Source organism: Saccopteryx bilineata, chromosome 3 (assembly GCF_036850765.1).
Source record: "Saccopteryx bilineata isolate mSacBil1 chromosome 3, mSacBil1_pri_phased_curated, whole genome shotgun sequence".
NCBI classification, from domain to species: domain Eukaryota; kingdom Metazoa; phylum Chordata; class Mammalia; order Chiroptera; family Emballonuridae; genus Saccopteryx; species Saccopteryx bilineata.
In genome coordinates, this window is record NC_089492.1 from 242,628,811 (window position 1) to 242,656,203 (window position 27,393).

Below are 27,393 nucleotides of genomic sequence, written 5' to 3' on the forward strand. Positions count from 1 at the left end.
ATTAAACTGTGTTGTATCTTATATTAATAGTTGTTTCCTTTTACTATTTAGTGGTATTCTTTTATAATGTTATACCAACTGTTTACTATTCAATGTTGATAGATATCTGGGTTGTTTTCTGTTTGTCTATTACAAATAAAGCTTAAACATTCCTGTACAAGTGTTTGTAAGGACACATGTTCTTTAGAGCAGAATGGCTGGATCACACAGTAGGGGCACGTGGACTTTGTAAGAAATTGCTAAACTATTTTCCAGAGTGGTTGCACCATTTCACATTCCTACCAGCACGGTGAGAGGTCCAATTCTCTACGTCCTTGCCACAACTTCATCCATTCTAAGTGTGTATGAGATCTCATGACGGTTTTATTTTGCCTTTCCCTAATGATTAATGATTCTGAGCATCTTCTCAGGAATTTATTTGCCATTCACATCTTTTCTTTGGCAAGATGTCTGAGCCAACATTTGCCCATATATTAATTGAGTCTGCTGTCTCTTTCCTTTGAGCCTTTGAGAGAAGCTATTTAACTGAAAGGAAAAAGCAAGGATTCTGGGATCAGCCTCAGATTAACTGGTAACCCAGTTAATTACTCTTTGCCTCAGTTTCCTCATTTGTGAAATGGGGACAGTGATGGTGCCTATCTCAAAGAATTGATGAGCTGATGATATGTTATGAAAGTTTTAGCACAGTGCTTGATATTCAGTAGATGCTCAATAGATGGTGTTCAGTAGATGGTAGCAACTAGTCCTGTCTCCTCATGATGACTGAGGCTGGGCCATGGATATTATACATCTTCCAACCAGCACAGTGCAGCACTGTCCTGACTCAAATGCCAGGATAAACACTACCTTGAGCTTCTTCAGTGCAAGAACTATCTCTTATTGCACATTAAGCAGCATAACCCTGTCCTCACCACATCAATGCCTAAGATAGAATCTGCTTTCAATTCATGTGGCTGCAGACCCAGGGCTAGCTTTAATATGGAGAGTTTCCTGAGAATGCTGCTTCCTCGAGGGGTGACATCAGCAGGTCCTGGTAAATGAAGAAGGAGCTGGATACTCCATGCACAGCGTCCAATTCTTTCACTGGTAGGTGTTACAGTGTTCCTATTGCAATATGTGGGCTGCATTCCTTCTCTGCCTCTCTCAGCGATCTCTACCAAGACCACCTGCTGAAGAGACCCAGACAGAGAACTAGCTCCACCTGCCCACTTTCTCCTCAGCTGTGACATCCAGCTAACAAGACTGCCAGTTCAAGGCACGTGGCTGTTCTCTCTTCCTGCGGGGTTCTCCGAATGAGCCGGCATATGACCACATCCCAATCCGGCCACAGAGGAAGTCAGCTGCATGGTGTTGTGGACACGGAAGACAAAACCAAAGGGCCTAGAGCCTGAAACTGAGCTGGCAGGAACCGAGTCCCAGTGGAAGCGAAGAACCCATGATCCTACAAATGTCACACCCTCTAGGAAAACTTCCTTGTCTACTGAAGACTTGGGCGGGCCCCTTCTCCAGATTCCCACCACGCTAAGTCATACATTTACTGTAGTCATTACATCTGTATTGTAGTTATCTCCTCTGTCTGTCTGTCTGTCTGTCTCGGGGCAGACACTTGACCTTTATACCTTTGCACTTAGCCAGGCAAATATAAGAAAATGTTTTCTTAATGAGAGATTGATTTAATGATTGATTTTTTTTAAAAAATGAACTAATTTTAGAAGAGTTTTATTTTATAGAAGAATTGCCAAGATAGTATAGAGAGTTCCCATATATTCAACACCCAGTTTCTCCTATCATTAATATCTTGCATTAAATATCTATGTCACAATTAAAGAAAGCTATTGATACACATTCCCTAACTAAAGGTCTTACTTTATTCAGATTTCCTTAGTTTTTACCTAATGTTCTTTTTCTGTTCCAGGATTCCATTTAGTTGTCACATCTCTTTAGGCTCTTCTTCACTGTGACAATTTCTCAGACTTTCCTTGTCCTTTGATGACCTTTACATATTTTAATGAGTGCTGGTCAGCTATTCTGTAGAATGTCCCTCAGAATGGGATTTGTGTGATGTTTTCCTAATAATTAGACTGTGATTATAGGGGTTTTTTGGAGAAGATAAACAAAAAGTACTATTCTCATCACATTGTACATATTATCAATGTGGCTGATTACTGTTGCTGTGGACCTTCAACACCTGGTAAAGGCAGAGTCTGTCACATTTCTCTACTGTAAGGTTACTGCTTCCCCCGCTTTCACAATGTCCTCTGAAGGAAGTCACTATGCACAGCTCACATGTACAGAGTGAGAAATGATGTTCCCCTTCCTTAAGGGGGAAGAGCCACATAAATTACTTGGAACTTTTCCGCATGAGATTTGTCTCCTGTATTTGTTTGTTTGTTTATTCATTCAGTCAGTCATTCAGTCATTTGTTTACATCAATATGGAGCAGTGGTGGGACTTAGGTTGTTAAAATGGCACTTGTAATCAGGGTTCTCTCTAAGGTGGGCGCCTGGGCAGCTGCCCAATGTGGAAATCACCAATTTACATCCCTTATTCTTTTTTAACTTTCATCTGTGGAACAGCATGTTCAAAGCGCCCGTAGTAATGTCCATTCCGTCCACAGGTGAAATAATTGTAAGTGAGGATGCCAATCAAGAAGCAATATGGAAATATCTTAAATAGCAGTTTTATTGTTTTTGTCAGGTATTATTTAATGTTTTTTCATTAATATTTTAAAACTTTTTCTTATAACATAATCTAGTTTTGTGTATCTCTTTTATTGTTCTTATTTAAGTATTAAATGCATGAAATAATAAACTACTTTTCAGTATATCATTTTTTTATACTTAAAGCAGTCATTACGGCAGAGCTGGTTGTTAAATTATTTGAATCTCACCACTGGTATTGACTCATTATTTATGTCTTACTTTGGTTTATAATCCAATACTACTTTATTTTGCTGCCCAAGTTGTTCCAGTTCTGGCCTCTGGGAGCTCCCTCCTTGGGCTCCTGATACTCCATCACTATTTTCATTTTTTAAGCACTTTCTTATTTTCTGGGACCATAAGATACTCCAGGCTCATCTTGTCTGTTTCCTACCCCGGTCCTAGAATCAACCATTTCTCCAAGGAGTCCTGGTTTTTCTTATTAGAAAACAGTTTTAGAAACCAAGATGTAGGCCCTAAGTGTGCTTATAACAACTAGCTGCTGGGGCACCCTTATTTCTAGGTACTCTCAGTTGTCAGAGCTAGGAAATACATTTACTAACCTGTATACCTACACATGCCTAAAAATGTTACCATAGGTATCCATCTTTATCTAAATAAAGCTAAACATGAATTCATCCTGAATCCCTATCCCTATCCATTACTACAAAGAGCGATCTAGCTGTAACAAAACATGTTTAATAATACCATGTTAGATATATTTTGCTAGGTGAAGTACCATACTGTTTACAAAGATTACTTCATTTAATCTTCGAAACAACCTTTTTTTTTTTTTTTTTTTTTGTATTTTTCTGAAGCTGGAAACGGGGAGAGACAGACAGACTCCCGCATGCACCCGACCGGGATCCACCTGGCATGCCCACCAGGGGGCGACGCTCCGCCCACCAGGGGGTGATGCTCTGCCGTGACCAGAGCCACTCTAGCACCTGGGGCAGAGGCCAAGGAGCCATCCCCAGCACCCGGGCCATCTTAGCTCCAATGGAGCCTTGGCTGTGGGAGGGGAAGAGAGAGACAGAGAGGAAGGAGGGGGGGTGGAGAAGCAGATGGGCGCTTCTCCTTATGTGCCCTGGCCGGGAATCGAACCCGGGTCCCCCACATGCCAGGCCGACGCTCTACTGCTGAGCCAACGTGCCAGGGCCTGAAACAACTTTATGGGTAAATATTATTCCTTACAAAAGGAAGAAATCAAGGCACCAAAAAATGTTGGATATTCCCTGAACCCACATAGTAGACAGCCCGTATGTAAGCCTATATCTTTGAGGTTCCACTTCCACGAACTGATAGAGAACTCGCCCTTCGTTCACCTAAGACCTTGTGAAAACTTCAGTTCTGAGCAATTGAAGATACTAAATGTAATTCCTGGCTCTCACCACCTACTGTTCTGTTCAAACCATACCTCCTCAGTACTGCCCCGCCCTGTTCTAAGGTCCACTCCACATTCACATGCTAACTGGAAGACAAGTTGCCAAGTTACAACCTGAACTGACAGCTCAAAAAAGGGGTTCTGGTGTGATGGCAAGGATCAGTTCCATCTGACCCCGTGACTTTTCAACCTTTGGCTAACCTCGGCTGTGTATTATCTTGGGTTTTGGTGACTTGGTAGTAATTAACTCTGAACAAGCCGCTCTACTTTCATGGAGTTAAAAAAAAAGTGAAGAGTATTTTTTTTCCTCTTGTTAATTAAATCATCTACAAGAAAGATAAATGTGCAGCCCACATGTGTAGCTTCTAAAATATCAAAGGCCTGATTAGTTTAAGTGTTATGTTCAACCTCAGGCTTTCTCTCCAGATTCCTGGAAGTAACAGAGACCTGGAGGTAGGGAGCTTCTAAATTACTTACCAATATTCACTTACTCAGACATACACTCATTCATTCATTCATTCATTCATTCACTCATTCACTCATTCATTCTGGGTGATTTAGAAAGAGGCAGCCTGTATAGCAAAAAATGTTCCTGAGAGTTTTGTTGCAAACCCACCTACTGACTTAGAAGCATCAGCAACTGCCTGACCTGTGGTGGTGCAGTGGATAAAGTGTTGATCTGGAAACACTGAGGTCGTCGGTTCAAAACCCTGGGTTTGCCTGGTCAAGGCACATATGGGAGTTGATGCATTCTGCTCCTCCTTTCTGTCTGTCTCTCTCTCCTCTAACATGAATAAATAAAAAAATATTTTAAAAAAAGAAGCATCAGCAGTAGCAGAAAGGAAGAAAGAGAATTCTTCAGACCAGATTGAGAACCACATTTTTCAAAAGGCCACAGTCTCCTCTGGTCCCTGTGTTCTGTTCGGTGAATTTTTCCTGACAGTTGGTGGTTTTATTTGCCAGAACCACAACAAAGGGGGTCCTTGAGTTTCCCTGGGAGTGTTTCCTCAGACCTGCACCTCTCCTAGACCTCACAAAGGTGTTATTGTTGCTGGCTCGCTGGGCGCCCAGCACCTGAGCGAGATCAAAGGTACTTTCCGATGCCAGCATGACCACAGTCTCGCCCTCACCACATAACATTAAAGCTGATGATTAATCCCTTTGGCCCAGAAGGTCCCTTCCCACTCCCAAGTACAAAGCGGGGTGGGGGTGGGGGCTTTATTTCCAGCACAACATGACCATAATAAACTGGCATTTTATGGCCCTCATTCTTCATTGCAACCAACTGCAGCTGCCCATCAAACTCGGTAAAGCCCAAACAGTTGCTTCGTGTGAGCCTTTTATGTCACTAGGAAAGTGTCACAAGAATCCCATCATTCTGAGTGTCTGTGATGTAATAGGTATGTAGGTACATACTTCATGTCATCCAGCAACCCTGTGGGACTGGCATCATCACCCCCCATGTGGTGTGGAGGAAGATTCTGAGGCTCAGAGAAATTGAGTAACTCATCTTAACTTGCAGGGCCCAAAAAGTGCACAAGCAGATGCTCGAACCCACATCTGATGACTCCGAAGCCCATGCTGTCTCCCTGGCACATCAGGATCTTGCACAAAAGTCAGGCACCAGGGAGGAAGCACTCGGGAATCAGACGGAGCTAGGTCTGAGTTCTCGGCTCCAGCTCAATGGTTTTGCGGCCTCGGGAAAACGACTGGACTTCTCTATGCCTGAGTTGCCTAATTTGGAAAGTAGATAATTTAAGAAAAGTATCATCCCAACTAAGAGAAAAGGAGACCGAGAAGCAGGAATGTCAGAGTCACTCCCATTCTCTGGATTGGCTTCTGCTCAGAAATCTGAACTGGGTGGAGTAAAGATGCCCGAAACTCAGACTTCACAGAAGCTGGAGGAAACGTGGCCCGGCGAAAGGGGCAGGTGACGGAAATAAGTTTAAGTCGGTGTCTGGTGAAGACAAGTCATCAAGCATACACTCATGTCAAGGAGAAGAAGGGCTGGCTGCCCTAGTGGCAGCTCCTGTGTGAGGTGGTCCGAGGCCTCTGTAGCTCTCTCTTCCACAAGAGAGAGGCCTCACAATAGGGCTGCTCAGGGGCAGAAAGAGGCTGGGGTTTCAAATTCACTTAAAGAAGAACCATTTCAGACTTTGTCCAAAGGAACAAAAAAAGGGAAAACTTTCCTTCCTTCCTTCCTTCCTTCCTTCCTTCCTTCCTTCCTTCCTTCCTTCCTTCCTTCCTTCCTTCCTTCCTTCCTTCCTCTTTTCTTTTCTTTTCTTTTCTTTTCTTTTCTTTTCTTTTCTTTTCTTTTCTTTTTTTGGTAGGCAGAGATCAAGGAACTCTATGTCCTTAAAGTTCAGCACAACAGATGCTTGACCAGGTGGTGGCGCAGTGGATGGACTATCGAACTGGGATGCAGAGGACTCACATTCGAAACTCTGAGGTTGCCTGTTTGAGCTTGGGATCATAGACATGACCCCATGGCCAGTGGCTTGAGCCCAAAGGTCGTTGGCTTAAGCAAGGGGCCACTCACTCTGCTGGAGCCCCTCAGCCGAGGTGCATATGAGAAAGCAATCAATGAACACCTAAGGTGCCGCAACGAAGAATTGATGCTTCTTATCTCTCTCCCTTCCTGTCTGTCTGTCCCTATTTGTTCCTCTCTCTATCTCTCTCTCTGACTCTGTCAGAAAAAAAAAAAGTGCAGCACAACACAAATGTTCCCTCAGGAAGATGTCCCTAAGCCTGGACCCTCCCAGGCAGAGTCAGTCATTGCCTCCTTTCTGCCACCAACACTAGTGCCAGTGATCAAGAGCTAACCCATGCGAAGTGCTTACTTTATGTGAAGCACATTACGTAACCTCATTTCATCCTCCCAACACTATGAGACATGTACTATAACTCTCCATATTGTGCAGATGAAGAATCTGAGGCCCACAGGGATTCACTGCCTTACCCAGGGGCCATACTCAGTAAGTGGAAGGACTAGGATTAGAAACCAATCAGGCTGGCTCCACCATCTCAATGAAATGGGAAGCTGTGTGTGAGAACACCTTGCACAATGCCTGGCACATAACTGATGCTCAGTATCAGAAGTTCATCTTAAACCTAGATTTTGGGGTCTTGCTTTCTAATACCTGGTATAATTCAATCTCATCAATGAGAGACCCTGTGTCATCCTTTTTTCCCCAAGGTTTAGCACCGCCCCAGACACAAGAGCAGAGGATCAGTAAATAAGTAAATGTATCAATATTTACTCAAACAAAATATTTCACTGTGAAAAAGGCTCACTGATCCCTACAGTTATTAAACATAGTTTCTCATCGCCCATGATTCCCTTCACAGTTCAGAGCGCCTGCCAGGGACTGCATCCCACCCCGACACTGGCTCATCTCCCTGCCCCTCCCCCATCTGCCTTCCTCCTCCTCCCCAACGCTCCCTGCTATTTCACTCATCTGGGAAAAATCCAAGGGGGCGTCCATCTAAGTGTAACAGGGTAATGACTTTTAAATAAAAATATGGTAGAAATGGGTACTTATCGAAATGGAATGCTTTCAGACTCATGCATTTAAAAAAGATATAAATTTCAGGGCAGGCACTAAATTTTAACTGCAATCTTGGAGAAAGCCTTCCCACTAATTCATGGAGAAGAATTAACAAAGTGAAAATTGCTTATCAGTGTTCTTTTGAAGCCATGATATGCAGCCTAATTCTATAGATCATCAGGCCGCTCCCAAAGAGATAGATTTATATTGATTGAGAGGGAGCTCGGCGGCCAAGGAAAACAGACGCCCCTCTGCAGAGAGCGCTCAGCTACCCATCAGGGCAAGAGCAGTCTAGGAGCGAGGCGCTGTCATCTTTGGATTCGATTTCACCCCTCACGCCGCCTCGGCTCTCTGGCTAGGGTGCTGTTAAAGGAAGACTCAACCCTTTTCATACTTTTTAAGAATCTGGGCCCCCGAAAAGAAGATCTGGCAAATCTGAGCAAGGCTGTTTGTTGGAGGGAGAGCTGGGCTTCCGGCTAGACAGAGCATGGGTGGCAGGAAGAGAAGAGAAGGAGCCGAGGGGGCAGAAGGGCCGGCAGCTCAGATCTCCCCGGGGCTGCCCTCCCCTGAGTGCGCCTCCACCCCCAGGCTGGCAGACTCACCCCCATGTGACAAGAAGATGTTCCACAGATGACAGCCAGCCGTGATGTCACTGGCTGTCGCTCACAGGCAAGGCCATGCCCCCTCACATCTGCTCCAATCACTCCTGTGAGAAAGCAAAAACAAAACAAAATCCTCTTAAAATAATAAAAAACAAGCATAAAACACTTGTTTTTTATAGCCAAACAACACGGTGAAAGCAAGCATTCCATGTGTAGGCCAGTCTCAAATAGAAACCAAAAGAGAAAACTAGAAACCCTGTTCTGTTTCTGCTTTTCTCTGGTGAATGTAGGGCATCTAACATTGTAATAACAACAATAAATGAACTTAGAATAATAAAGGCAACAGGGATCAGTGAGGTTGTGCTTAATCAATATCAGGCACTGTGCTGAATATTTATATGTACAGTCTCATTTTATCTTATCAATGTCACACACACATCAGTAGAGAAACAAAGGCACGTGTAAGGTTGAACGACCTGTCCAAGGTCACACTGCTGGTAAGGAGCAGAGAAGAATGGAATCTGGTTTTAATACATCAGATTTCAATCTCAAGGAAGGCAACAGAATGGTCTGATGATCCAATCTTTTTGGCATCTCTAAGTCACCATTCTTACCGCTGCTTACTGCAGAACTCGCAGAGTGAAGGGTAGGGTGGTGGACAATGAGATTCTGCTAAAAGAATGCCCAATAGCAGAGAGTTTCCCATAAATGGTATAAACTTAGGCTTCTCCATATGGATTGTATTCCTAGATACTTGCTGAGCAAGCAAAGTTACAAATGTGACAAGAGATTTAGAGACTGTTAGGGTCTAGAATTGTCCGCCATTTATTCATATATCCAACAAGTACCTTCTATGCACAAAAATGTAAGTAGGTATGTGTTGGGAGCCACAAACCTGCAAACATTCCTAGCTATAACACAGGTGGGAGGTGAAAAGTGCACAGGGGAGGACACAGACTGTGACACAGGAGAGATCAGCGCCTGCTGACCTCCTCTGCTCCAAGCAATGCTACTCTTGCTCTCCATCTCCAATACTCAATGTGCTTTCCCTCTCAAGACTTTTGCATTTGCTCTCCCCTTGACTGAAATCCTGAAATGTCATTTCCCAACTTCTCTGCTCATCTGACTCCTTTTTTTTCTTTTTTATAGTGAGGCAGACTCCCGCATGCGCCCTGACCAGGATCCACCCGGCAACCAATCTGGGGCCAATGCTCGAGTACTGAGTCATTTTTAGTGCCTGAAGCTGATGTGATCCAACAGAGCTATCCTCAAAACCCAGGGCCACACTCAAACCAATTTAGCTACTGGTTGTAGGAGGGGAAGAGGGAGAGAAAGGGGAGAGGGAGGAAGGAAGGAGGAGATGGTTGCTTCTCCTGTGTGCCCTGACTGGGAATCAAACCCAGGACATCCATATACCAGTCTGACACTCTAGCCACTGAGCCACTGCCCAGGGCATAGCTAACTCCTCTTTATTCCTAACTCAATGTTACTTCCTCAGCAGGCTTCCCTGATCCTCTAGGAAAAATGGAGTCTCCCTGTTTATTATTCTCATGTACTCTTGGACTTCCCTAGCACACAAGACACCAGTACTTTTAAAAAGTCACACACCCTCTGCCTCTCCTTTTATTATAAACGCTGCAGGAAGCTGGTAGTGTCACCCCCACTCAGCAGCCCAGACTCCACCACAATTGCTAGCACACAGCAGGAAGTCAAAGTATGAATGCTTGGGGTTGCACGGATAAAGACAGGTCCCTGTACTGGGGCTCAGAGTCAGAGGGAGGGGGAAAGACCACCACCTAGAACATTTTAATGCAGGGATCAGTATGTAACAGGAAGAGACACAAGGGCAGCTAAGCTTATCTATATGGGTTCGAGGACATTTCCCAAGGAGGTTTGACTATGGTGAGGTCTGGAGGTGAGAGGTGGGCCGGGCTGTTTTCTCTGATCAAAAATCCCCAGATATTAAAGGCATTGTCTGCTCAGCAAGCAGTCCTTTCCAGAAAGCGGGATCTGGGGGCCACTAAAAAGGCTTCTTACATTCTGACAACTTTCTAGGTTTTTCCAACGCTTTTTCCAAAATCGACCTTCCCAAGCACTGCCATTTGTGAACCTGTGCTATTGTGCAGAGGCCCAGCAGCAGGGGGAAGTAAGACTCTTTCAAACTTTCTGTGTCTGTTACCACAGTAGTAAGGTCTGCGACTGAGCCTGTCAGAGTTCCAGGTCTACCAGCTTTCACCAAGTCCCCTGCTCTGCTCAGCACTGTGGGGCTGCCTCTGCGGACGCCACGTCAGCCAAGGTCGGCCAGCAGATCTGAGGGCCAAAGGCAGTGGAAAGGCAGAGTTTGTCTCTTTCACCCCATCTTCTCACTCTGGTGGCTACTTCTCCTCTGCATCTTCAGCTCTGCTGACCAGGCCACCAGGACTCCCACATCTGCTGATGTCTACCACCCCTGGATTCTGGTAACATCAGAACCCTTTGTCCCTCCAGCCTAGGGGTAGTAGCAGCTTTCATTCTGCTGAACTCTGGTTTGCTTACAGGGACTTCAGCGCTTCTTAGCTCCCCCATTATCAGGGACACTATTTCAAATATTAAATTCCCTCTTTGTTACATATTTAGAGTGGTTTACGTTTTTCAGGGTGGACCCTGAATGACACAGTTCTCAATCAAGGGCACAAGAACTCCTGAACAGGACGAAACCCTAGATAGAAACTCACTTTAATTGAGCTCTTTTTGCATGTTCTCTCTGTAAATGTCTTGTTTTATTCTCACAATCATCTAATGTGACTGGTACTCTTATCGTCCTCATTTTACGGGTGAGGAAACCAAAGCTGAGAAATGAGAAGTAACTTCACCAGGGTCACACAGCTGAGAAAGCCGGAATGGGAGTCCCACCAAGTTATCTGATTCCAAACTGCTGGTTCCTGGGTTTTTCTCCAAGATGAAAACAGTCAGGTGGCTGATGTTTACTTATCTGTTTATCTCGAAAGACTGGGGACTTAAAGATATTGATCCTGATTATGTTAACTAGTGTCACCCTAATAAATTCAGTAAAATTTTTTTTTAAAATATATAAATAAAGATATTGATCCTGAGATCCTTAACAGAAAAGAGGTTGGTCACTGCTGGCTGAAGGTGTTATAAATAAGTTCAAGGCCTTTCTGATGAAGAACCACATTTATCGGTTCCATGTATATAATAAATACAGCAAAGTGTAACTTACAGGGTCATTCAATCCTGAAGGGGGTTAAAAATGGGAAAAAAGAAATGTGTGGGAAATATTTTTCTTTCTCTCCAGTCAGCAGATTCATTGTTGATATATTAAGGCTTAGAATCTGAGAACTAGTATGTTATAATGAGAAAGAAAAAAAATTAGAGAAAGAACTTGTATAGAATAAAGAAAATAAATAATATCATATAGTTGCTTTGATACTGAGGAAATGTTTAAAAATTAAAGTTTGCTTAATGGTAGCTATGTCACCATTACTAATCCCACCATGACCCTCACCACCCTCCTCCTCCTCCTCCTCATCATCATCATCACCACCATCAGTATCACCTTAACTCTTTTGTAAGAGGCAGTTATATTTCTTCTTTTCTAGCAAACATATCCGATATCTAAATAGGCTGGGTACTATGCTAAGTAGTTTAAATATTATCTCATTTAATCTTTACAACATCCATAAAACATAAATAGTCTTCCTCCCCTTCAACAGATGGAGATGCAAAGACTCAGAGTACCTTGTCCAAGGTCACACGGATATAAAAAGCAGGATTCGACCAGGATTTGACCTTGTCCTATCTGATCCCAAAGCCCATGTTCTTTCTAGACTCCTTCACTTTATGATGCTAGAATTGTCTTATATAAAGGAAATATATTTGGAAGTATCAGTTACCATGGAACATTAGTAGGCACCATGGGTGTAGAGTTAGAAAATCTGAGTTTTTACCCCAATTCTGCTACAAACTACCTGAAAGTCTGAACTGTTCCCTCACACTCACAGTGAGAATGGACTGCGAATGTGGGTCATTCCCCAGCCAGTGAGTACACAGTATACACAGTGCTTCTTCTAAAACACCAGGTAAAAAAAAATAAAATAAAATAAAAAATAAAACACCAGGTAAAGTGTCCCCTTCCTGGAAAGAGTGGGGCAGAATTAGTGCCTCCTAAGATCCTCCATTCTCGTCTCTCGGTGGAGACTTAGATAACCTCGGGTGAGGCTCACACCGCCAGCGAGAGGCAGGCACATCCAGTTCCCCCTCCAGCGAGGTTCTCTACTCTCTGCCTACTGTCCACTCAATTCAACGGCAGTGCAGAGCTGATGCCCACCATGAGACCACATGACTCTGTGAGCTGACATATCTCACTGTCCCTTTGGCCACAGAGAGCTTGGAGTTGCCATCCCTGAGTAAAAAGGCCCCGAACAGAGAATGCAACAAAGGGCAGGAGTAACTTTCTCCTCTCTGAATAAACACATTTCACAATCCATGGAGGGATCATGGGCTGCACATGTAACATCAGGAAACAATTCACAGGATGAGATTTTGACAAGCACAGCCCTCAACACTGCTGCCCCCTTCACATGACTACACAAGTGTCAGTTTATTCAGCATCCTGCAGAAACCTTAAAGGGAAAAACCAGCAGCTGAAGAAATAGGCCACAAACACACACAAAAATAGTGAGATATTCAAATGTGTTTTCCCTGAAGCTTGCACAATACTCAGCTGACGGTAGTTGCTCAATGGATTTTCATTCAATGAGAAAAGCAAATAGCAGAAAAGACAAGCTTACTGAGCGGATGAATCAATTCAGGACCTCTTATTTAACGACTCCTACCCTTCAACATTCACAAGAACATAGCTCATATCAAGGAATATGTTTTAAAACAAAATTAAGAAGGAAAAATGAAAACTTCACAAACTCTGATTTACCCTCTGCTGTCTCCCTCCCTCTCCTCCAGCTACTTACTAACCATCCATCCTTCCAGCCAAACATTTATTGAATATCTACTACATTTATGTAAAAGAAAAAAGACTTTGCAAATGTTATGATTAAGAGGAGGTTATCCTGTAATTTATCAAGCCACAACTGCTTTGAAAACTTGACAGGGTTGTATAGGAGAGAAACGTCCCGAGTGCTAGCATTTGCGTTATAATTATCTTATACTTTATAGCTATAAAAAGTACTTTATAGCTTACGAAGCATCCTCAAACACTGTGTCCTTCCTTTAGCGTTTAGAAAGTCCTGTGATATGTGTTCCTGTATTTCCAGATCACAGTGGAAGAATCTGAATTTCAGAGAGGTGAAGTAACTTAGTCAAGTTTATTTAGCTACTCAGAGGCAGAGGGGCCCACTAGGGTTTTTAGTTTCATAGTCTGAAGTTGTTCCCCGATGTTTGAAAAACAAAAGTCTGCTATATATGCTGGAACCTTCAAAAACAACCAACTCAGACATCTCTGAAGAAAATCAGGGATGAGGAGGGTTTTTGAACATGACCTAAGACTGCTGGACCATTTGGAGAAATTAAGAACTCAAAAATTCCATCGAATGAGTTGCTTGACTAAACTGGCTAAGAGGCTTCCAGGGCTCCTAAGGAAGAGGCTCTCTGGAGACAATCAGCTTCTCATATGCAAAGCCCGCACCAATAATTGAAAGCTCTGGAAAAGGTAAGAATGATGCTGAAGACATTTTCTCTGCAGATGACCAAAGACCCAAAGACCAATCTAGATACAAGAAGACCCTGAATTTTATCTTTTGATTAGTATGCATATTCTTACATGGAATATAGTGTATGGAGTGGCATTATAATGTTGTACTTAAAAACATGGACTCATTGGCCTTGGCCGAGTGGCTCAGTGAATAGAGCACCATCCCAGCGCCAAGGTGACAGGTTTGATTCCCCGGTGAGAGCACATACAAGAAGCAACCAATGAGTGCACAACTAAAATGGAACAACTAAGTGGAACAAGTTGGTGGTGCTCTCTCTCTCTCTTCCCCATCGCTTCCTGTCTCTCTGTAAAATCAGTGGGAAAAAAACCCAAACATGCACTCATTTATCATGTGACTTTGGTTAAATCTCTTATTTTGTTTATGCCTGTTTCTACATATGTATAATTTGAATAATAGCACCCTCCTCCTAGGATTGTTACAAGGATCAGATGTGTTAATATATGTACAGTGCTTAGATCAGTGCTATCCAACAGAACATTCTGAGATGATAAAAATGTTCTGTGTTTGCACTGTCCACAACAGTAGTCATCAGGCACATGTGGCAAGTGAGCACCTGAAATGTGGCCAGTGCAACTGAAGTAAATTTTCAATTTCATTCCATTTTAACTCATTTAATAGCCACAAGTGGCTAGTGGATACTATACTATATTGTTCACTGCAGGTTAGAATACAACTAGAACTAGAACTACAATATATGAAGCCTTGCTGTCTTGATTATTTTTACTATTACTGTTGTCCTCAGATTTAGGATGAAATCTCATTTACATGCCCTTAAGCAAATGCCTTGATCTCGAGAACCCCAATGTCTATATCTGAAGATTCTGGATGACAACACTTGCCTTACAGAATTGCTGCACAGACATTAATGTGTGTGGAACATACCAGTACTCAATAAATGAGGGCTCTTAAATCCAGGACCTACAGAAGAGCTTGACACAAGTATAAAGCCCTCTTAATTCTGAGTGTGCCTGCCTCAACCACACCACTGAGCATTTGTTCAGGCTAAAGAGTCTTCCTACAATCCACTCCACCCCCTGACAACCGACCCCGGGAACATGGGCTGTATTTTAAAGACTTAGCCTTTCTATCAGAAGCTTTTCCCGACCATTTCTTCCCCTGTCTTTCCAGGCAGCCCGGCTAGGGAACACCTACAGAGCTTCTTTCCTCTGTACTTTACCATCTGACCCTGTGCAGGTTCTTTCACTGTATCTGTCAGTTACTTGTTTAAATGGCTGTCTCAATCTACTAGACTAGGAGCAAACCAAGGACAGGGCAGGTCTTGACACTGAGCACAATTTTTGTTGTTGTTTAATAAATGAATGAATGTGTATAGCACAAGACACATCCTTGTAAAGCACAAGCCATTTTCTATATAAAGGCAGCAGATTTAATCATGGACAACTGCTCCATGTCTTAACTATGACTAATGGTGAAAGATACTAGAGAGCTTTGACTGACAATTCATGGGTAATAGTAAAATCACTGAAGCCCAACACAACTTGTTGAGAATTGTCAAAGTCACTGGTTAAGAGTTAAGGTCCTAAGAGCCTTGTGATTATTGAATGATTGCCTTGTGCCTCACACTTTGCAAATACTATTGTATTCAATTCTTATAACAATTTTGAGAGGTAGTTATTACCACACTCTTTTACTAATAGGGAAAATAAGACCAGTTTTTCAAGTAACTTGTTCCAGGTGCTCAGAGCTAGACGGGGGAAAGAAGGTGTTAAATGCAGATCTACCTAACTCAAAAATCTCATGGAGACTACAGAACCTAATTCCTTTCTTTTCAACTACTTACAAGAATTCTAAGCATTCACAGACGAGCATAGCTAAATTCGGATCACTTTCAGGATTTACTGTTAAAATTCCACTAAAGCAAGCCCACAGGGTTCATCTCAAACCCAGCAAATGAAGGGGAGTGAAACAGCTGAAAAGATTTTTGTGACCCTAGTGTTTGACAAAGCATCAAGTTGGCTTTGAAAAAAATGTGGGTCAGAATTCATCCAATCTAAATCCTAAAGTAGGTTTACCTAAAAAAAAAAAAATCCTCTGTGATAAATCTACAAAGAAATTTTATACACATTGACACTGTCACCATCCCCCCCCCCCGACATTCCACCCTCCCCAGAGCCAGAAAGAGAACAGGGAAGGTCATTGTCTAAATGAGCTGTGAAAGACTTTTACTAGATATTTGAACTAGTCAGGGCTCTAGAACTGGACTGCTTGATTTTAAGTTGGCAAATTTGGCAACTCATTTAAGCTTCCTGTGCCTCAGTTCCCTGACCTATCCAATTGGCATGATGACAGTATGAAGGTGAGAGGGCTGTTGTGAAGATTGAGTAGAACAGTGCCTGGATTATAGTTTACTTAACAGATTTTTGCCATTGTTGTTGCTACTGACAACTCTCATCGTTGGTGTTAATAGCAGGGGCTGGCATGACAGTTCAGGCCCTCCCTTTCAGCGTGGTGCGTGCTATGCCAGAGCTATTTGGGCTTACGTAAACTGACTGGAAGATCTGTTTTGTGTCCTTGAGTATACACTGATGACAGAATAATGGGGGGCCCAGAGGAATAAGAAAGATGATGTACAAGGAAGTACTAACAATCCAGGCTGACATTTTAAACATTACTGAGGAGAAACTATGAGCAGTATGTATCTCTAAAAGCCACAATGACACATAGTGCCATTCATACTGCAGTTCAACTGGGTGATAGCATTTGTCATTTCTATTTTTTTTTTTTTTACAGAGAGAGAGATAGATAGGGCAGGAATGGAGAGAGATGAGAAGCATCAATCATCAGTTTTTAGTTGCGACACCTTAGTTGTTCATTGATTGCTTTCTCGTATGTGCCTTGACTGCGGGCCTTCAGCGGACCGAGTAACCCCTTGCTTGAGCCAGCGACCTTGGGTCCAAGCTGGTGGGATTTCTGCTCAAACCAGATGAGCCCTCACTCAAGCTGGTGACCTGGGGTCTCGAACCTGGGTCCTCCACATCCCAGTCCGATGCTCTATCCAGTGCGCCACTGCCTGGTAAGCGCATTTGTCATTTCTAAATGTCACACTTTCCATAACTTACACCAATCAGAAACCAACACAAGAAACTTTTGGAGAGCCAGAGAATAAAGACTAGACTCTCAAATAACTGGATCTCACTTCTCTGTTCCTCCCTCTACCCCAAAGATAAAATCTCGAAGGTACTCAGGAATCTGAGACTGAGGGAACACTAGAGAAGTCCACAGGAAAGACAAAGCAAAAACTTGATTTCAGTAATTCCTTTCCTCCTCACCTCAACACAGCCTCCAGATTACTTGAACAGTCCCATCTACAATATGACCTCATAAAAGACAATTTTTTGCTCTCAGGCATTAATTAGACAAGCGTCTGGTTGAAATCCAACCTGAACGACTAAGCTAACTCACAGAAACTATTCACTTTCTCAAATAGAGAAACCAAAATTAAGAGAATGGACCCAAGTACCCAAATGTATCTGATGGAATTCATCCTTTAATCAATCTAAAACTAGGACTCAAATCACATAGCTGCCTTCTGATAATTTATAAATTGTTTAATTCAACAGCTATGTATCAATCCTCAATTATAAACCAGGCACTGTGTTTGTTAGGTACTAGAAATCTAAAGCTGGAAGTTGTTTTCTTTCATTCTACAGGATCCCAATCCAGTCGGGAGGGAGATACAACAGGCAGATGCTTTCAGACAGTATGGAACAGCCAGTGACCCAGATCAAATAAGTCTAATAAACCTATAGAGCCCTGATCCCTGATCCAGCTTGGATGGTCAGGAAGGTCCTGGAGGGAGGATTTATGCCACTCAGCGGGGGGGAGAGCAGAAGGAGGGAAAGGCATTTCAGTAAAACAAAGACACAAGAGAGAGAAAGATGATGCAAGGTTGCTGGGCTACACAGTGTGCACACAGAGGCTTGTCTTCTGAAGAATCTGCTTGGTGCAACTCTCTGGGTCTGCGGTCAAGCTGATGTACCTGATTCCCAGCAGAGTGCGGGGCAGCTTTCAGAAGCCAACTCACCTCTTGGCACCTCAATCTACTCAGGTGTAAAGGGGGAATATGGTATCTATCTACTTTATCGGTCATTATTCCCAGTCTTAGCACTATACCTCCAGTGTCCCAGGAGCCACCCCCCAGGCCTGAGCAAAACAGAATGGCTGGTCACCCTACGTGTCAAGGCAAGGAGCCTTGCGCCTGAGATACAGGAACTGCTAAAGAGATGTCAGTGTCCAGTTTCTCCCCGGAGGTAGCAGGGTTAGGTTACCTTCAGCAACCTTTTCTCGCTCCTAGACAAATGGTCTCATTTATACAGTTATCTGACGGCTCCTCAAGCCTTGGAGATAGGAACCAGCTGCCCTGGCATCCCCTCAATGACAAAGAGCAGAGCAGTGAGATGCTTCAGGAAAATGCCAGGAGGAGATGGTACTGGCTCAAACAGACTCTTCAGGATGGGAAAAGGCCTGAGTTCACAGACTATCTCTCCTCTTTCCCTGACCTCTGAGCCAAGCTCAGCACCTCCTCCCTCGGTCTGAGTTTCAGTTCCATCAAAAACTTCCCGAGGTTTTGTTGAGGTTAGTTGAACATTGACAGATTTTTCAAAGCCTGGAATTTACTCTGAGAGCCAAAACCAGGCCAAGTTTCTATGGGGCCAGGATTTCCCCGGGGAGGGTCACAGGCCTCCACCACACCTAGACTGATTAATCTAACCTTGCCCCAAGCTTCAGACAACAAGGAGACAGAAAAGAAAAATAATCCTGAAGCTGGATCCTGATTTTACTCCCCCACCTCATTCCTGGGAAAGTGGGGGTGGGAGTGTAAGGCGACCCCCCACCACTGGGTGAGAGTCAGGCCAGAGTCAGAATTAAGTGATATGCAGAGCAGCTGCAGAGAGGAACGAAAACAAAGGCCTGAGCAGGATAAAGGGCCCAGGCTTTTTACCACAATGAATGACATGTGGCTGAAATCGTTTCAAGGAGAACAAAGGCTTAGGTAAATAAATAGAGTGCAAGATGAGAGCAAAAATGAATTACAGAAAATCCCAGGAGGAATACACTGGCATTTTTCAAAAACTACAGTTGAAACGAGCCCTGTCCTTCTTCCTGTGCACCTGCTCCTGACACCTCGGGACAGCAGACCTGGCTGGGCTTTGCCCTCCTTTCTCTGTGCCTGTCCCAGGCCCTAACGGGGGACGGTGGCTGCCTGAAAGTGCTTTCAGGGTCATACTTCCAGACACTTGCTGCAGGACCTCAGGCAAGTGAGCGGAGTTCCCTGAGCCTCCCTCTGATAGCTCATCTGTAAAGGGAAGTGATGATTTCAAAGGAAAAGTGTAAAAATGCAATCTTGTTTTGAAAGAACAGCACTGGCACGTGTTGGGCCCAGAATAGTATGCTCTCCCTCCTCCACTCAGTAGGATTCCATTCAAGAGACATTTAATGACATTCCAGCTCTCCATCTGCAGCTCTGTAGGGAGAAATAAAACTTGGGGAAAAAACATAAGCACTGTCCTCAAAATGCTTACAGTCCCCTGGGAGCCAAGGACACTGGGACACGGGAGAGTGAGGACCGCAGTAACAGAAGCACAAACGTGCCTCTGGCAGGAGGAAGGGATTCCCTGTGCAGATCCAATCAGACTTGTTCACTGCAGGAACAGCCCCCCCCAGCCCCTCCCACTAGACCGGAGCTCTCCTTGCTGCGGGCACTCACTGCTGCTCCCACCGCAGCCCATCTTAAAAGGCTTTGGTCTTCTTCTCGTCAGCATCATCCTAACAGCCAACAAGCCAACACTACTGTCGTATTTACATGCACCAGACGCCATTCTAAGTATTTCATGTAACATAATTTATTTAATCTTCACAACTACTATTTTGATGCCCATTTTGGAGAAGAAAATCTGTGAGACAGTAGGTTAAGTAACTGACCCATGATCACACAGAGTAGGCGATGGCCTGGGACAGGAACCCAGGTCCTTGGGTTCTGGAAATCATGCTTTCTTCCAACCAATGGACTGTGGGAAGGGTGTTACGGGTATTATTGCACATGTTTTTCTGGGTATACAGAGATACATATTTTTGTTGGACATATGCTGTGTTCTATATTATTTTTCATTCTTTTCTCTCCTTCTAAATTCTGTATTTCAAATTGAAGAATTTAAAAATGATTTTAAAAAATAACACAGTCCACTATCTCAGAGCACCTCTGGACAAACCCATAAGGTGTCTAAGTCAGGGCTGTCTCCTTGCGAGTTCTTTGGGGTGATGACTCCCAGGGTCTTCTCCAGCATCGACCAAGGTGGCAGGTGATGAAACAATATGAAGGAGCTCCCCCTTCCAAGGCCTTCCAATTCCATTCCAGCCTGTTGTGCTGTCACAGGGCACAATCCCCCGAAGGTGGCCAGTCCTTCCCACATACTGCCCATCATCACACCCTTCCCACATACTGCCATCTGCTCACCAACTTTCAGCCTCAATTCTGGCAAGTCCACAGGTATTCTTTCCAAATAATTCTTCATTCTTTTCTCTTTCAGTGTGGCTGTGTGACCTGTCTTAGTTTCAGCTGTTACAACAGAATACCATAAACTAGGTGGCTTAACCAATAAACATTCTGTTTCCCACTATTCTGGAGACTAAAAGTCTAAGATTGGGGTGCCACCATGGCCAGTTCTGGTGGAGCCCTCTTCTTGGTTTACAGATGACTACTTCTTGCTATACCTCACACCACAGAATCACAAGTTCCTGTGACTCTTCTTGAAAGAAAACTAATCTCATCCATGAAGGCCTCACACTCATGACTGAATTATCTTCCAATAGTTAGTACCATCACACTGGTGGTTACAATTTCAACATATAAATAGGGGTACAGAGGGATAACACAAACATTTGGTGTACACTATGGTCCAAGGTAGAGATGGAAAGATCTCTGAGTCCATAGTTATATACAGAATATAAACTACTCCCTGAATTAACACTATGGAAACAGCAATAACTGATTATCAAATTTCAGCTAAAGAGGTAGGAATTCCACCTATCATATTAAGGTAAGCTTACTGTTAAAACATACACGCAGATACACACACACACACACAAATAGGTTGTCACTTCTATCTTCACTGAACATTTATTCTGCAGTGAAAAATAGAATTTTAAACATAATTTTCCTCTTTCTTGATGAGCTATGATTATTAGTATAACAAAAAGTAGAAAATTTTAAACCATTTAGTATGTTTTCTTGAGCCAGCTTCTGTCATGTATGTTTACGAGATTCACTATGTTGCTTCAGTATGAGATTCTACTTTGTGACTATACCAACCATTTATTTGTTCACTCTACTACTGAGAGCATTTGGGGGTTTGTTTCTAGTTTTGGGCTTTTAACAATTAATAGTAGTCTGTGTATTCTTGTACATTTTTTGGTACACATTTTTGTTGGATACATGCATAAGAGTAATATTGCTGACCCATACAGTATAGAAATAGTACCAAATTCATTTCCAATGTGTTGCACTAATTCACACTTCCATAGCCATGCTCAAGAACTTGGCATTATTTTCTACCACCATCAACACTTGGTATTATCAGTCTTTTAAAATCTAATCAACTTGGTGGGTGTGTAGAGGCATCATAGCATGGTTTTAGTTGAGAATTTTCTAGTGACGAATAAAGTTGAGAAACTTTTCATATTTCACTATCCATTTGTATAGTCTCTTTTCTGCGAAGCGATTCAAATAATTGTCACCATTTTTCTGTTACTGTGTTTGTGTCTTTCTCATTAGATAGTAAAAATTCTTCATATACTCTGGATACAAGTCCTTTCTTACATGTATTGCAAATAGCTTCTTCCACTTGGTGGCTTATACTTTCATTTTTTTTTTAAATGGCATCTTTTGATGAAAAGAAGTTTTTAACTTTAAGGCAATTTATCCATTTTTTTTCTTTTTTGCACTTATATTGATGTCCTACTTAAGAAATACCTGCCTATCCAAACGTCATAAAGATCTCCTATAGTGTCTATAGAAACTTCATTTTTGACATTCATATTAGACTCACAATCTACTTGGAATCTGTCTATCTGTCTATCTATCTATCTATCTATCTATCTATCTATCTATCATTTCCCAGGGCAGGTGGGGGGGTACTTTGATTTTAATCCAAAAGGTATGTTACTTTTCTTTTACTATTTCCAAATAACATGACAGTGAAAATCTCTGCATAGAAAAATGCTCATGTCCCAAACTTCAACAATGACCAACTAAATCATATAATCCAATAAAATTTCATTAAAAGGAAAAAAATTTGGAGTCCTGAATTTTGTTATGATGAAATTTAAACTACAATAAGTGGCGGGGGGGGGGCAACCTCTAGGGAAAGAACCAATAGAAAACTGGTAAACTTGCTTTGACCTTTACCCTGGTAGAGGGAGGTATATGCAAAAAATACAAACTATTATAAGATTGAAAATCACTTTTAGCCCTGGCCAGATGGCTTATTAGAGCATTGTTCCAATATGCAAATGTTGCTGCTTCAATCCCTGGTCAGGGCACATATAGAAACAGGTCGATGCTTCTATCTCTTTCTCTCCCTTCCTCTATTTAAAATCAATAAAATAAATTTAAAAGAAAATCATTTTTATAATTCATTAAAGCACTGATCAGAAATTAGATGGGTAGGCTTGGTACCCATCCCTCATTTTTATTTTATTTTTATATTTTTCCTTTTAACCCCCTCACCCACTTCTCCCACCCTCTTCCACCTCTAGCAACCACCAGTCTCTTCTCTGTACCTCTGACCTTGATTTTGTTGCTGTTGTTGTTAGATTCCACATATAAGAGATAGTCGTAAAGTATTTGTCTTTCTCTGTCTGACTCACTTTATTGAGCATAAGGCCCTCAGGTTCTATTAATATTGTAACAAATGTCAAGATTTATTTTTTTATGGCTGAATAATATTCTATTGTATATAAATCCCATTGGAATTTATTTTTATGTATGGTATAAGTCAAGGACCAAAATTTTATTTTATTTTTTTTTCATACTGATATTCAATGAACACAGCACTATTTCTTGAAAAAAATGATCCTTTCCTCACAGCTTTGCTCATAAGTGTCCGTACATGCATAAGTCTGCTTCTAGACTCCTTAATCTGTGTTTCTCTGGTTTATTTGTCTACCCTAGCCCCAATACCATTCTTATTATTTTATAACAAGTTTGATATCTGGTAGTAGTAGTACCTGTACATCTTCCCAACTTTGTTCTTCTTCAAGGTCGTCTTGATTATAATTGGCCTTTTCCATATAAGTTAAAGACTTTGAATCTCATAAATTCCTACTGCTCTTTCTACAAGTCAGTAGGCTCAAGTGTGAAGCCAATCCATTTTGTTTGGGAAACTCTTCCTGATCCATTGAAGCAAAATGAGTTTAGACCCCTGCAATATCCCACACATGCTTTCATCAGACATTTCCCACCCAATATTACAATGGCTTACTTGCCTGTTTCTACTAGAAGGCAAGCTTCTTGAAGGCAGGGACTCTGATTTCCTCATATCTATATTTCTAGTTCCCAGCACAGTGTCTGGTACTTAATGAAGATGTGTTTGTTGGTTAAAGGTAGAAAGAAAAAATATTTTTTCACAGTCAGCTATTATTTATTTACTTATTATTTTATTTTATTTTTCTGAAGTGAGAAGTGGGGAGTCCTGCATGCACCCGACCGGGATACACCCGGTATGCCCACCAGGGGGCGATGCTCTGCCCATCTGGGGCATCGTTCCATTGCAACTGGAGCCATTCTAGCGCCTGAGGCAGAGGCCATGGAGCCACCCTCAGCACCTGGCCCAACTCTGCTCCAATGGAGCCTTGGCTACAGGAGGGGAAGAGAAAGACAGAGAGAAAGGAAAGGGGGAAGGGTGGAGAAGCAGATGGGCACTTCTCCTTTGTGCCCTGACTGGGAATTGAACCCGGGACTTCCACACGCCAGTCTTTGTCCTTCCCTTGTCTCCCCATTTCCACTGAGATTCTCCCTTTTTCAAAATCCTATAGAACTTAGGCCACAGGTTATATCTCTATTTTTTTACATTACGGTCTTTGCCACAGTAACTAGTATAGTGCTTAGCATATGTCTGTAAACCAAACCATTAACTCATGCATCTATTTGCTGGGTTAAGTGCGGGGATCTGAAGTTACACAGATGATTATGACCAGATTCCATTGCCCACAAAAGCTCACAGTCTAAGTGAAGGAAACAATAATGTAATCATATATTTAAATGTTTAAATGTTATTGTCTATGTGCTACATTAAATGGTAGAGATAATGCACATGGGAAGGAATATTATTAGGCCACAAGCATTAGGCTGGGTAATAATGTTACACCACAGTAAAGCAATGTATGCACAAGAGCCACATCATTTGGGCATATTTAATATATTTCACAGAACTGAATTGTGTGAATTTTTCTTTACAACTTTCAGCTGCGAGAAACCTGAATATAGAAGGCATGTAAAGTGTTCACTCACACTGACTGCTACTGAGAGGAGAGTCTGCCCTCAGGTTTGCACAGTGGTGAGTCACAAGGCTAGTATACCTTAACTCTCTAGGGTAAATTCCGCTCAGGAACTTGTCACAATACATATCAGGAGCCTAACACATTCTCTTGAAACAAATGTAAGGGTCATAGCTTTCTCTAGACTTGAACATTTGATTCAAAGATTCTTCATGTGCTGTTTGGTTTTAACTTTTTTAACAAAACCATCTTTGCCTAATTCAGTTAACATGGGCTTGGGTGAAGTTTTATAACAGAGAGAGAGACCTGGAGTCAGACAGAACAAGGTTTTCCTTTCTGTTCCTTCACAACAGCTGCCTGAGTCTTATCTTTAATTATTATTGATTTTAGCAAGAGAGGACTGGAGAGAGATAGAGAGATAGAGAGATGAGAACATTAATCTGTTCCTGTGTGTGCCCTGCCTGGGGATCAAACCAGCAACCTCTGTGCTTTGGGACACACTCTAACCAACTGAGACATCCTCTAGGGCCTGAATCTTATCTCTTGATGAAGGTGGGTAAGAATGTACATACTATAAACTAGCTGTCCACATCAAGTATTTTCTAGGTAAACATTTCAGAAATGCCTAGCTCATGATAAGAACGCCACCAGATCAGTACACTTAAGGCTTCTTTTTTTTTTTTTTTGTATTTATCCGAAGCTGGAAACAGGGAGAGATAGACAGACTCCCGCATGCGCCGACCGGGATCCACCTGGCACGTCCACCAGGGGGCGATGCTCTGCCCCTCTGGGGCATTGCTCTGTTGCGACCAGAGGCACTCCAGTGCCTGGGGCAGAGGCCAAGGAGCCATCCCCAGCGCCCGGGCCATCTTTGCTCCAATGGAGCCTCGCTGCAGGAGGGGAAGAGAGAGACAGAGAGGAAGGAGAGGGGGAGGGGTGGAGAAGCAGATGGGAGCTTCTCCTGTGTGCCCTGGCCGGGAATCAAACCCGGGATCCCTTGCACGCCAGGCTGACACTCTACCACTGAGCCAACCGGCCAGGGCCTAAGGCTTCTTTTATGCAGCCAATCCATCTCATATTTGGTCTTCCTCTTGTCCTGCCTCCTTCTTTGTTTCCCAGCATTACTGTCTTTTTCAAATAACCTTGCCTTCTCACAATGTGCCCAAGGTAGGACAGCTTCAGTTTTATTATTTTTGCCTCCAGTGATGCATTAGGCTTAATTAGCTCTAGGACCTATTTTTCCAGTAGTCCAGGGTATCTGTAGAGCTCTCCTCCAACACCATATTTCAAATGAATCTATTTTATTCCTATCTACCTTCTTCACCACCTAACTTTGACATCCATACATAGTAATTGGAAATGCAAGGGTGTGCATGCTCTTTGCCTTGGTCTATAATGACACATCTTCGCTCTTGGTGACCTCTCCTAATTCTTCCACTGCCCTTACAAGTCTCAGCTTTCTGTTTATTTCTTGGCTGAAGTCTCCATTTGAACTGATGACTGAACCAAGGTAAGCAAAATCTTTAACAATTTCAATGTCTTCATTGTCTATGTCAAAGTTCTGTGTTTCTTCTCTTGTTATGATTTTTGTCTTCTTCATGTGCACATGCATTTATACATGTATACATACAATGTGTACATAAATATACACACACATGTTTATATGAGAGTTTATGAACTCCCACAGCAGGATAAAAACTCCATAACAGTAGGAATTTGTTTATCACTATATCAAACACATCTATAACAACGCATACAACATAAATGGAAGACTCATACAATTGTAAAATAATGAAATAACTCTGCCTTTCTCTTGCCTACTGCTATCACTCGTAATATGTTGGGATCACATTAATCATAACTAAACATACATGACACTGTCAGATGTTTTAAGTACTTCAAAGATGTTAGCTTGTTTATTCTTTAAAGAACTAACTCTGTGGGGCAAGTACTACTATTGTTCTTATTTCATCAATGGGCAAACTGAGCACAGAGTGTCAGGTGGCTTCCCGATTGGAACCAGAATTTTAATCAGTTATGGGTTAACTCTTGTGCTATATTTCCTTAAGATTTTTCATTGTCATTGTCTTCAGAAGCCAAATTCTCACATCAAAGTCATAGTGCAGAGCATAAGAATGAAGAGTTATGAAAAGTTAGGGTGAGGGCAATGCTGCTAAATAATCTAACTGAAGATGAGTGCAATTATTCTATATCCCAAGAATTTTTTTTCTTCCAAGTTAGTCTAGACATCCACACTGGCTGCAAGGTGCGATTAGGGAATCCCTATATCCCACAATGGTGAAGTCAAAAAACTTTTTCTTTTTGCTCTTTATAATGAACGTAGAGTTAAGAGGAAAATGGGAAACAAGGAAATTAACCAGACCTATGGAGAGATGATAAGGAAGCAGCCAGCAGTTCAGATGGGAGGCTGCTGCCGACCTATGATAACCAGAGATGTGCATTTTCCCATCAACAGCTGCTGACGTGCAAGCCCCAAAGTAAACATTAGTGCTCAGGCATATATGAACTGGATGGGAAGCACCATGTGTTGAGTTCTGAGCCATGAAAAACAGTGGACCTCTGGGGTAAGCCTACTCTTGTAAGCAGTGACGTCAGTGCAATACTAGACTCTGGGCCCCCAAACAAACACTTTCCAGCAGCCTTCTACCCTTTGAACTTCGAGTGGAAAGTCTTCCTAACAGGTGGTTGGCAGTATGGGAACGTGGGACTGGCTTATTCTGTGTTTTTGTTTCCATTCCCAAGTGCAGTGAAGGAAACGAGCGGCTCGTCTTTTCAGTCTGATGTAAATACATGAGAGAGTAAGTAGATCCTTCTGGTTAAAATAAACAACAACTCCCTCTGAGCATTAGATAAGTTTCTGAAGCTGATGAGTTGGTCAGAAATTTGCTGGAAATT

General features: G+C 42.5%; 1 protein-coding gene across 9 annotated transcripts in view; it reads right to left on the reverse strand.

Moving 5' to 3' along the window:
• The window catches only part of FGGY (FGGY carbohydrate kinase domain containing), a 456,511-nt gene that overhangs the window by 186,524 nt on the left and 242,594 nt on the right, over positions 1-27,393 (reverse strand). For all 9 annotated transcript variants that reach the window (XM_066269069.1, XM_066269063.1, XM_066269065.1 and 6 more), the window contains one exon: positions 8,234-8,337. In XM_066269069.1, coding sequence (XP_066125166.1) covers positions 8,234-8,337 — 104 coding nt within the window. The remainder of the gene's footprint in view (positions 1-8,233; positions 8,338-27,393) is intronic.